This window comes from Cyanistes caeruleus, chromosome 1, assembly GCF_971803275.1.
Source record: "Cyanistes caeruleus chromosome 1, bCyaCae1.hap1.1, whole genome shotgun sequence".
Classification (NCBI taxonomy): Eukaryota; Metazoa; Chordata; class Aves; order Passeriformes; family Paridae; genus Cyanistes; species Cyanistes caeruleus.
In genome coordinates, this window is record NC_141701.1 from 124114922 (window position 1) to 124127644 (window position 12723).

General features: G+C 34.9%; 1 protein-coding gene across 1 annotated transcript in view; it reads left to right on the forward strand.

Annotated features, from left to right (window-relative positions):
• AGMO (alkylglycerol monooxygenase) overlaps window positions 1-9350 on the forward strand; it is a 184873-nt gene extending 175523 nt beyond the window's left edge. The window contains exon 13 of the mRNA XM_023920588.2: window positions 8882-9350. Within this exon, the coding sequence (XP_023776356.2) occupies window positions 8882-8962 (81 nt within the window). The 3' untranslated portion in view covers window positions 8963-9350. The remainder of the gene's footprint in view (window positions 1-8881) is intronic.
• The last annotated feature ends 3373 nt before the right edge of the window (window positions 9351-12723 follow it).

Here is a 12723-nt window from a genome sequence, read left to right on the forward strand (position 1 = left end):
TTTTCTGATGTACTCCTTCTTAATGATTATACCTCACAGGATATTTGTGTATTTGGTTTCTCTCTAGTGTCTCCCATCTGCACCCAATTGCATGTTTTATTCAGCATCTCCAGATTTTTAAAAAACTATTATGAATCTCAGATTTTCCAGGAAAAGAGAGGCATTTTAATTTTTGTTTTGTTTTTATATTTTAGAAATGTTCTAAGTGCCTACTTTTTCATCAAAATTCTGGTTTCCCTTTCATTTTGTGATATAATTTTTGATTCTTCCTTTCTGGGTGTTTCTTCTCCAGCTGAGTTGGACCTTCCATACAATCTCATTTGGACCGTAGTCCCCTAGTTTAACTAGTAAAAAGTCACATAGGTTACTTCCATGAAGTTTGGGCTTTTTTCTAACCTGATTAAACAATACAACTATATTGGCTTGACATAATAAGTAGGAATATGAATGATTTAGCTCATTTGAATACATCTGTTGTTAATGTCAGTAACAACTTATTTTATATAATGGAAAGACGATGAGCTTTTGGAATAAATGGGAGTTTACCCAGGTAAGAACAGAAGCAACAAACCATACCACAGGAAGAATCTTGACAGCGGAGAAGAGAGAAACCAACAGCCAGAATATCTGCTTTTCCATGTAAAGGAATGGACAGAGGGCTGGATCAACCTCAGCATATTTTTCTTCTCCTTGAACTTAAAAACTTAAAAATAGTCACAGTTTACTGCCTTTGGCCTTAAAAGAGGGCTGCCCAGCAGGATGGCTGTGTTCCATCTTTAACATGGACGTGCAACTTCAATGGCAAGTTTTTTTCCTTTGTGGTATCACTGAATATTGACTCATTTTATTCATTCAGAAATTGGTGTACTTGATTTTTTTTTTAATGCTGAGAACAGCCTTCTGTGCTCTCCATTTTTCAATTAAAGGATTCATTTCTCCTTATGACATGTTTGCTTGAAGAGCAATCTTCATCTAGAGTGACTTTTAGCCTTGATCTTCCCCTGTTTGTTTTGAATACTTTCCTGGTGTTTATTCACTGTACTGGAAATCCCTTCTTCTTGTCACTCAATTGTTTTATCCCTCTCTGCACATTCTTAATCCTTTCTTTCACGTTTGCTGTTGGTCACAGTAGCCAGCTTTTCTCCAGCACGTCTTTTCAACATCTGCAGCAAAGTTTTTCCCATCAGTGATCTAATGTCTGTGGGTTATACTGAAAAGGCTGGGATTACTTTTTTAATATTTTTCCCCACATACAATGGAAAAATTTCCATTTTGGAGCTCATAGCTGACCAGCCTTCTCTCAAGAGGATATTTAGTATACCAGTGAGTAGAGATCATTTTGCAGCACCTTTGTCAGAGCTCTTTAGGCTGACAGAGTGCTCTTGGTTTTCTTCACCACCTGCCAGGGTGGTTATGCACTGCAGCTACACTCTGAAATGAAGGAATCCATATAGAAACAAAGAATATTTTATATCTGCTAATAATGGGGAGATTGGACACTGAATTGCTTCAGTATAGTATTGTATTTAACTGAAATAAAAATGAAAATATTGAAGAGATTGAACTGTGTCTTTAGATGCCTCTTTGGAAAATATTACACAGCCAGGTACTATCTTGTCCAAATTTTGAAATGTTATGTTTTGCAATTTTTCTTCCATGTTCAAACTTTTTTTTTTTTTTTCCTGTAGCTGTATTTTTCCTGTATTTTCAAGCAAGGATTAAGGCATAAAGGAGAGCTTCCTTTTGCATTGCTCCTTTAAATGAATTTCTCCCATCTTTTAAGTAAAACTTTCTTCAAAGCAGGATTAAACCGTATGGTACTAAACATTTCTTACAGCCAGGACCATAGAAAAAACATACCCTTACTCTTACAGATAGGTACAGCCTTTCTAACTTAGAATACTGAATTTAAAAGCATTCAATTATTTAAGCCTTAGAGAACAATATAAATTTGATAAAATATAAGATCTGTGGAGTAATCTATCAATTAAAGTAAAATGAGCTTCATTTTTTTTTTACTAAGGAAAATTAAACTGTTCTTTATATATGAATTAAATTATATCTTTTGAAGTGAAATGCTTCTTTGCAGATGTCTGTTTAACCCTCCAGGTTGTGTTTGAGTTAGAAATGATGCAGTGGGATATATGCAATTATGCTACAGCTGCTGACAGGTGTAAAAGTAAATGAGATGTTTCATCTCAATGGATGCAACTCCAGTTTAAATGTTTAAAATAAACTCAACAACTTCAGCCAAACTGAGACAAGACTATCTCAAATATTTCATTTCTGCAATGAGCAACTCTTAATAAGTCTCTCAATCTCATTTGGCCTGTTAGCCTGCAACAGATTAATCTGGTACATTTACTGGTTGATTAAGTTTTTAATTTTGTTTTACTATCAGTTTTGTTAACTTTTCTGAAAGCCTTATTTTTAATTGTGGATTTATCATATAATAATTGAGATAATTTCCATGGCTCTTGTTTCTCAAATTTGGGGTTAAATTGAGGCTGAAAAATTCATAACATCTGAAATACCAAAGGTGACATTCAGAATTAAGATCTTCTGAAACCGTTGATCTTTGAACTTGGTTTTTAGAGCTGTTTTGTTAGAAACAGAATTAAAGCAGTATGAAAGAAGCTTTAAAATATTCTTGTGCTCTAGAATTGTAAATTTTGTTCACAGGTTTTATGAAACTTTTAAGCTCAGATGATGATAGATATATTCTAAACACCAATTTCTTTTTTTTGGAAATTAGTTGCAAAACTATGAAACAGGCTTGGTTCAGAAGTTATTCTTAAATGTTTTTAAATGACAAAAAGGATTTTTCTCTTTAACATGGTTTTACTTTGAGTTCAACTTGAAATAGATAAACATTTTATGATCTAGAAATTTATAGATGCAATTAGGTAACACTAGGGAAAGTATTCTCAGATGTTTCAATAAAATATTATAAGACACATTTTGTACTGAAGTGATACAGAGTTTATATACATGTTAATGAGTATGATGTTGATAGTCATTTTCAGTTTGCCTTAGCTCATCACAAGGTGAAGATTTAATAATTATTAACATATTTTGGAATTCCTGTTCATATGACTGACAGGAAAGCTTCCCACTTCAGTAACTTTTTTTGCCTTTTGGGGAATGAGGTAAAATCTTCCTAATCCTGGTGCTTAGGTTGTGAATTATTCTGTGACTCAAGAGAGAAGGTATTTCATAGGTAACAGTTCAGTAGGATACATTTATCTACACAAGTGATTTGAGAGGTAGTGGACTGGCTTCTCCTGAGTGAAGGACATGATGCTAGATAACATGCTGCTTGCACACAAGCCATTTGAGGTCTAAATATAACTGCAATTGCACTGCCTGTGTAAAAACCCCCACGTATTTAACTGAGGAATGTGACTTGCTAGCTTGTGTGCAATGCCAGGAAAGACAGAGTCAAGCTGATGCTGTGCTGAGATTTAGCAGCTTATGTGCTTGCTAGCTCAGGCATCTCTGCAGTGCACTTGATTTCGTACTGGGGATGTGTCCAGCTGTGAAAGCAACTGAGAAATAGATATTCTTTCTCCAGATCTTTCTTTGTCTTTTCTGGGTAGGTAATATAAGCCTTTTTAAAGTATTTGGGCTTTTGCAGCCTATGTTTTCATGCATTATCTAGATTTAGAGTCTCAGACCATATTTTAATAAAAGAAGGAATGTTTAAAACATTTAACAGAATAAAAAGGAGGTGTATATATCTTCCCTATTTTCTCATTATTTGTTAATAGTGAAGTATAAAACCAATGAGATATGTCATAAGAGAAGAAACCACTGTGAGTGAACTATCAATATGCTTTGAGAGTGTTGAAGATACTTGGATAAATCCTGTGTGTGCCAAAAGAGTCTTAGTCATAAGAGTTATAAAATAGTTGGGCTTGGAAGGGAACTCCAGAGAAAGTCTGGTTCCACCTTCCCTGCAGTGAGGAGGGACACCCAATACGCACCTTGTTCTAGGTCAGGGGCATTCTGGATCTGTGAGACCTGCTGCACCAGTAGTCTGAAGGTGTGTCATGAGCCCTTGTGGAGAATTTCAAAACATCTGCTACTTTTACAGAAATCTTGAGCAAAATCTATCAAGCCACTATTAATGCAGCTGTGCCTGTTGCCTTGAATCCATAGTTCCTTCACCAAAAAAAAAGAGAAATCAGCTTCCCACTTTCATCTGCATATATTTCCAAGTATAAGGGAGTCATCACACAGAGGAGGAACCTTCCTGTTTCCTAGCTTCTCTTTCCATCTATTATTATTTCAACTTTTTTTAAAGTGCATTCTTGGTCTGTGCACTGTACAAGATTAGTGATTTCTGGATTTGCTGCTAATGTTATGGCATTTCTCTACCAGCCTCAGACTGCTTGTCTCCAAACATTGTACTGAGAAGGAAAATTCATGTATTTGTTATCCAAATCCTGACTTCCAGAAATAGTAAACCTTTTCCCCCACTTATGAGACATAAACTTTGTATCTCCTCTGTGTATTTCAGCAACTGCAACAGTCATCTGTAGAGAAATGGAGGGTAAAATAATGGTATTGGTGAAAAATGCATCATTTGGATACTTGTGAAATCTGGACTAGTTTGTTCAATCATTTTGTTATTAATATTAGCAATTTTTCAGCATTTGTATCAGTTTATGATCTCTGTCTTCAGTTGAAAAGGACAGTGACATTACCCAGACAGCCTTCTCAGACAAAGTCTTAAAAATTACACTCTCATTACTGTTGATGGTATGAAGTTATGTCTCGTACCCATGAAGAAGCCATGTCCAGATTTGTATATAAAGAACATAAAAAGAGCCTTAATCATGCTTGTTTTGCAACAGTTAAACTACTCTAGCATCACATTGACAATGCTCAGCATCACATTGAGAAGATTAATTATTTATCATATTTGCCAGTACCAGGTCCACTTTATGATGTGAACAGCAAGCCTAATGAAGTATATGGATGTGCTGATTTTCCTAGCCCTTTCCAGAGCTAAGAATACATTATCCAGCACAGAGGTGTTCAGAGAATTCAATATAATAAGCATGCACATTCATATGATCTTGTACTCCAAAGAGTTGCAGATTGTCTCTGTAGCAAAATTTGGAGTGAATATGTATGGGCAGAATCTGAGAAATGTCAGAGAATCATTGAATGATTTAGGTTGGAAAGGATCTGAGGTGGTGTGGGTCGAGACTCTTCCCCCTCATTAAAGCAGAACTATCTTTGGACATTTGTCTACATTTTTAGACCAGTGTCTAAAGCCTTCTAATTCTATCCAGATGAAATCTGCAGGAGGAAAGAAAGACATCATGTCTAGGCATCTCAGATATACAAAGACATTACAGAAGAGAAAATGGCAGAAAACAACATTAGTGTTCAGCAACAAAGCTAATCATGCAGAAGTGGGTGCCTGAATTTAGCTAATGATTTTAAAGTACTTTACAGCCTAATAAACTTCGATTGCTCCAGTGGGAATTTCCTGTGAAGAGCAGACTCAGTCCTGCAGTCAATCCATTAGTTAAGCCATCTTTGTTCTTGTGAATAATGTTATTTGCATTTCTGCAATTCAGGGAGAGAATATGGGCTGTATAGAAATAGACTGTATGAAAGGAGGTAACGTAAATATTTGTACTCTTCAAGCAGTCTAAAGGACACTCTATAATTAATCTGTAGTTACTTGAACAGGTAAATGTAACAAGTGTTTATATTAAGGTGGCAAAAAGTTTGCATTTAACTTGGCTAAATATAGGGTTTTGAGAAATCCTGCTTTTAGATTTCTTCCATATATGTCTACTGTCCACAGCAATTTTTCATTTAAAGACAGAAGTGAAACTATTGTTCTTACATCATATTGTTGGTGGGGGAAACTGTGCAGTTTAGAAAAGAAAAAGGTATAAATTCTCTCTTTTTATTTCAAGACCAGCTGAATCATAAAACCAATATGTGAATATTTTTATTGAAGGACAAATATTAATAGAGGAAGGAATGAGAATTTCTGTGAAAATAATTTAGAAAGTGAAATAAACCAAAAAAGCACAAAAAACCCCTAATCTGTTAGCATGTGAGAGTGTTGAGTAGAAAATAACAAAATATCTGCACATAGGATTCAGGAAGTATGTTTTCCCAAGGGCATTAGAAAAATACTGGTCAACTATAGTTCAACTTGCCTGGTGGAATGCTCTTTTGCTGCTTCCTGCTGCCCACACTATTGTCTGCTCAGAGTTCTGGCACGTATCGTCTCAGCTTTCCATTCCTGACATCACCTGATTGCACGATTCATTCAAGTGGGTCAAGCTTTGTAACTCTAAAATATGTAGCAGCAATCAAAAGAAACTGAACTCCAACCTACACAGCAAGTTTCTGCTTGGTAGCCCCATACAGCTGGCTCTGTTCAGGGCAGGTCAGCATTACAACAGTACAGACAGCCAGAATTGCTGTCATGCAAGCAAGGATGTGGCCCCTTAATTTTTTATCCTGATGTTTGGGCTTTTCTTAGCCCCTCCACCTCCCTGAACCTTGCAGCATTATTGTTTCCTGAAGGAGTTATTTCTATCAAGTACTGGCAGTCCTGACATTGATAGGCAGTGAACCAATACTTTTATAGAATTGTGAAGCCAAACTAGTTTTGCAGATCGACTGTGCAGTTGCATACGATTTTCCATTCTGGATATAATAACTGCAATTTGAAATACTCCCCCACAAGGATTGATTGTGTGCTTTAGGAAATTCACAGTAAAGAATTTAATTAAGAAAGAAGAAATTGCATCACTTCATTTAAAAAAAGAGAAATTCACCCGAGATATTTTGTTCATTTTCAGGCTATAATAGCAATAACCATCTTTAGCTGAGGACATTTCCTGGGGCTTAATGGCCCATGGCTGTGCTTCTTCAGGTGATCATCATCATCTCCCAACAGTCATTAATCCCCTACAAATGCCCTGCACCTCAGTCATTAAATGTGCTGCTTCTGAAAATGAAATAGTTCTATATTTAATGCATCTTCCAGGAATAGGAGTGATCTTTCTGAGGTGAGGAATGAAAGAAGTTTATTAATGTGTAAAAGAAGTAGTAATTATGACAAGTGGATAAGTTCTGTTTCTGGAGATTGCACAACAAAGAAGTTTTCCACAGTTAAGAGCATGTTATATATAAGTCGTTATTTTATTTACATCACGATTTACACTCATCTCAATTGCATAACAGCCAGATCAGAAATACAGATAGTTATTTGTAGTTAGATTTCTTCTGCAGAGCATCTCAACATAGAAAAATCTAACAAAACATTGAGTATGTGATTGCAGTACTGCTTAAAAAGACTTTCCTTTGCATAGCTGTAAAAATAAAGCTATACAGCTTTACAAGGTGTTTGTGATAATGCAAGAAAATAAAAAGAAATGAAATCTTTCCTACCTAAAGTAGGAAACTCTTACAAAAAAATCTTTTGGTGAGCACTTTATGGGTCTTTTCTACAAATAGGACCATAAGTACAGTGCCAACAGCATCGTCAGAGGTTTTAAACACAGTAGGCAGCCTACCCCTGCTCAAGTAGAATTAAAGCCTTCAATGAAAATAATTTGAATTCATAAAAATTGAATGATAATTGGGGGATTTAAATTTTATCTCGTTTGAATTTTAATTATTCCTACATTGTGCTGTTTATCTTGTGCCACTAAGCATGCATAGCGTACCCCTAACATACACGTCACATGAGGCCTGTATCTGTCCCAAAAAGATTCTGAGAGGAATCAGAGCAGACACTGCCTTCCCTGAATGAAAAGTTAGTACCATTTGGGTATTATGGTAATTTATTATTTATGTTGGACATTCTGATCCCATGTACTTCAGTGAGTGACTGTGTAGATAAAGACAGAATTAGACCTTTGGCCATGCATTATTAAATGTTGAAAGTTAAATTATGTTAATGTCAAAATTAGAGCTCTCCTAGTCAGCACCTTTAGATTGCAGATTGACCTGAAAAAAGAAATATTGCAACCTGACTCAAAAATTTCTTGTCAAAATTCTGTTTCTTTTAACAAGGAAAAAAATGACATTATTAAAATATCTTTCAGTATAAACAAATTATTTTGTTTTACTCACAGAAAAAAAAATCACTTCAGTAATCAATAACAACTGCCTTAATTTTGCAGTTTTCCAAGTTAGAGAAATTTTTCGATGTGAAAGACAAAGGTTTCTTTCATAAAATTTTAAAAACAAAATATAACATGCACACGTGTGCATACACATTTTATCTTGCTTCATTTTGGGTTCTCAAAAGAACTATTACCCAATTTAGACTTTACTGTGAAATCTTTCCTACTTATCCTAATGTGATTCTCAGCAAATAAACTTTTGAAAACAACTTATTAGATCTCTCAGTAAATTCACCAAATAAAAAAGTTACAAAGCTAAGGACAAGATAAAGAGTATTGCGCTTTTAAATTGTTTCCAATCTACCTTATATCTCATTCTGTAGGTTCTATCTCATTCTGTAGCAGGTTGAGGAATAAGTGCTTAAGTATTGTATTGCAGTTAGAACACTTCTTTTGCTGTATATCTTGTTTAAGGTTATTCGTACCCTATCATGCAGCTTACAGTGTCATCATTCTTCAGATAATTTGTCAGAATTCAACAGGAATGTCCTCAGCAAAGTGTAGCAGAAAAAAGCATGTTTTGCTAAAATGAATATATCAATATACCTAGAATTCTTGCAGGTTTTTTTTCTCAAGTTCTCTGTCTTAACCCATTCATTATGTTTACAGATCAATAAAATTTAAAAAAAAAAAATTAAAAAAAAAGTAACAGAAACAGCCGACCTCATATAATGTTTCTCATTCTCATTGTAAATTCTATGTTGTAGGTCTTGTTTTCCCTCTGTGCTGCATTCTGGGGAATCCAAATTATGAAGAGGATTACTTCATTCAAAGATAAACACCACTGAAGACCAGATCTAACATCACCTTAAATATGGAAACAGCACTTTAGAATAACCTTCTAAATTCCTTGGAATTAATCAACCATGAATCACGCTGAATTGCAATCAGTTCACTTATTAAATGAGAGATCTGTGATTTTTGTATGAAGGTTTGAAAGATTCCTAAAGGGGTATATGCATTTTTATTTGATTTTTTAATGAAATATTTCATTTCTTCCCAATTTAAATCAAATATCTATTCACAGCATAGATTTTTACATTCATAGGATTGCAAATTCTTAAAAACCATGTAAAACTAATTTAATTTTGCAGTGATTTTGTTATTAATAATATGTGAAAAGTATTTTTCACAAGAGGAATAATTAAAATCATATCTGATGTAACCTGGTATAAAGTGATTGACTGTCTTCTTATTGAAGCTAAACATAAACATATGTGAGTGACATTTTTTCTGTAATGATTGAATTGCACCAGAATCTCCATGTCATGGCCAATTCAGTGTTCATAACATGCAGCTACATGAGGATGAGTAGTTGATGCAAGAAAATGATTAAAAACAGCATGATAAAATAACTCGACCTACTATGAGTTGAAACATCTTCAATAAAATTGGCTGATATATGTGCTGAATAATTCAGTCATGCAGTTTAGGCTGAATTATTTACAGAATCCACCTGTGTTGCCAACTTTAGATAGTGATCAAACCAGGATTTACACGTGGGTATCCCACTGACACTCACGTGACAAAATATTTGCAAGGCTGAGCCCTTAATTTCTGGTAATTTCCTGCTGGGTGATGTCAGGGGAGATGCATGTCTTGTCTTTCAGAAGCTGTTGGAAAGACGGTGTGTACTAAGATAGGAAAATTAAATACAAATGGTAGAGGGAGTCTCCAAACAGCAGGACTGGCAAAAATACTGGATCTAGGTTGTTTTTCTTTCCTCACACTCATCCAACTTTTTTTTTTTTACTCCAAGCCTTTTAGAAGTGCTGAAAGTCAAGTAGCTAAAAAATGGAGTCCATCTTGGATGCTTCAAACTAGTAATAATACCTGGATTTAAAAATGAGTTTTGTGTTCAGGTTTTTTACCCATTTAATTTTCCTTTAAGATGTTAATGGCAGTCTAACAGACATCTCAGATTTAGACAACCTACTTTTAATTAACATGTATTTTCAGTCTCTAGCTGTAACAGGTGCCACTGTCTATGGAATTGGATTTAAGAATAAATTTTCAGAAACATAGTAATGTTATTTATATAAAATTGTTGCAATGTCTAGTGATTTTATCATCATAAGTGTAAAATAGAATCATCAAAATGCTTGGATTGCAAGGTACCTTAATGATAGATTATTTAATATATAATGTAAAAAATAACAGAATCTGATTCCAGAAGTACAAGAAAATCTACAAACTTTTTATGTGGCCCTGCGAGTTAGTACACCTATATTTTCCAAATTTGTAATGGTCATATGGTTAGTTTAATATGATATAACAAATATTCATATTGAAAGTCAGTTTCCTTATGAAATCCTTCAAAGAAACAGGAACAGTTTGAAAATTTAACATTTTCTGCATTTGAAAACTGGCATTTTTGGAAGTGCAACAATGAAGAATTAAGTAAATTAATTTTAAAGCTGCCCTAATGAATGTCATGCATTTATAAGAGGAAAAGAATGTGTTTTCAAGGGCAAGTATAAGAAAAGTCCGATGAGGACAACCTAGTCATTAAAGCAGAGGCCAAACAAATTTCCACTTTTCCAAGGGTTTTTGGATCCAAATTTCCTGCTTCCAGGGACTTCCCATTGTGTATATGTTGTTTGAAAGCAAAGTGCAGTAGAGGAACATTCTTCCATTGCATACTGATCAGCAGGAGAACAGCTCCTCCAGCTGAAGGCTTGAACTGACTCACATGGTGGGCATCCAAGACTCACGTGCTTTACAGTCATATCACCTGGGTATGTATAAGCAATTCTTTGGCTACAGACTGAGAGCTAGGGTTTGCCATTCTTGGAGAAGAGAGTTTTGGGGACAAGCTCTTAGAAACACCTTGGCACCATTCTTTCAGTAGCTATGTGGTAGTTAATTATATCCCTGTCAACTTGCTTGTGACAAATTTTTTAAGATATAAATTATTTCTTATTTTAGGCACCTAACACCACTACTGGATCTAATTTATGCTGTCTTTATATCCACTGTGAAGAGTGAAATAATCATCCCAAAGGTGTCTGGGTGGGAGTAATCGGGAGACTTTGGAGACTGTTTGGCCACTGAACTGATTTATGTGCAGTTAATATATATCATGCACTTAATTGAATTAATTTAATACAAACTGCAAACAGTGCTCATTGCTAGCACGATATTTTGATAAACCAGCCTTCTCCCCTCAGTTTTTTATTACTTCATTACTTATTTCTTTAGAATTTGACTATGTTGTATGGTTTGAACAATTGTATGGGATCAAGTGAAATAAGGTGAATTATGTGAGGACAAAAGTGACCAAAATATTGATACAGAACTTATGGATATTATGGGAGTAACTATTTTTCTTTTGAAGAGAGAAAACCATTCTAGAGACTAACAGCCTAGCCTCATATGTCCAAGCGTGAAACTTTGTAAATAACATTTGTAATTTGCACTATTGCATAAGACTTCCTTTTGGTCTTGTTGTTATTAAACTCCCTAGTGATACACCTTAGGAGAAAAATGTGGATAAACAGAACTTTTTTTCATCAAGACTATTAAAAAGCAGTTCCCCTGCTCCTACCAGCTGTTGTAATGTCACATCCCTACACATGGTCTTTCCTGGGCTATGTACACAGCAATATCAAGTTACAGAAAGACCCAGAAGTAAGCAGCTGAGTCCTGTGTCACTTGAGACCTGACCCTGCACCATTCAAGTCACTGAAAAACTTGCTGCTGACCTCAGGATCAGGGCAGAGCATTCCCTGTATGAAAACAAGAATGATGCAGTATTTACTGCTCAAGCTTTGGGGAGGTGCATTGATTAAAAGGAACGGAGTTGCACAATTGCTTATTCCTGAGAGTGACTAACATCATATCCTTTCTGGTAGAATCAAATCAGGGCACTCTGTTGGATAAATACTAACAGAGTATTTATCTTATTATTAAAGGTGTAACCTATACTTATCTGACATAAAGGACTCAGGGCACCTTGTCTTGTTTTCTACAGTTTTCTCTCGGATCTGTGTGATTAAGGACACCATTACTTATACCATTACCTAAAGGAGGTAGTTGATCAGGTATTTTAAAGTTTTTTACAGCCAAATGTCTGTGAGCTTTCAGGAATTTATGCAGTTATAAGAAAGTAGTGAACTGCATGACACTAAAGGTAAGAGCTCTTTGGATTTTTCTTACTTTCTCTTTAATTTGTGACACAAAAAGCTAAGTCTTATCAGTGTAGTTCATCCAGAACAAGAGTAAATCTCAGCTAATACTCAAAGCCTGTCATGTAAATTACGTTGCCTTTAGCTAAAGTTTTTCTTAAAACTCTGGCTCCTGAAATTGTGTGAATAAAGAAATATTTTTGCCTGCTGAAAACAAGACCTGTGGAAAGTTCAATAACTAAAAGATGAACAAGATTTTAATCGGTAATATTTTAATACATTTTCCCTTTTAAAACACCCTAATGATTACATGAGGCTTGACTCATGTTTTTTAAGCACTTGGGATTGCTAATGCTGAATGGGAAAAAACTATTCTTGGTCTACCCTTTTCCCATAAAACCTCTGTTTCCAGCACAGGCAGA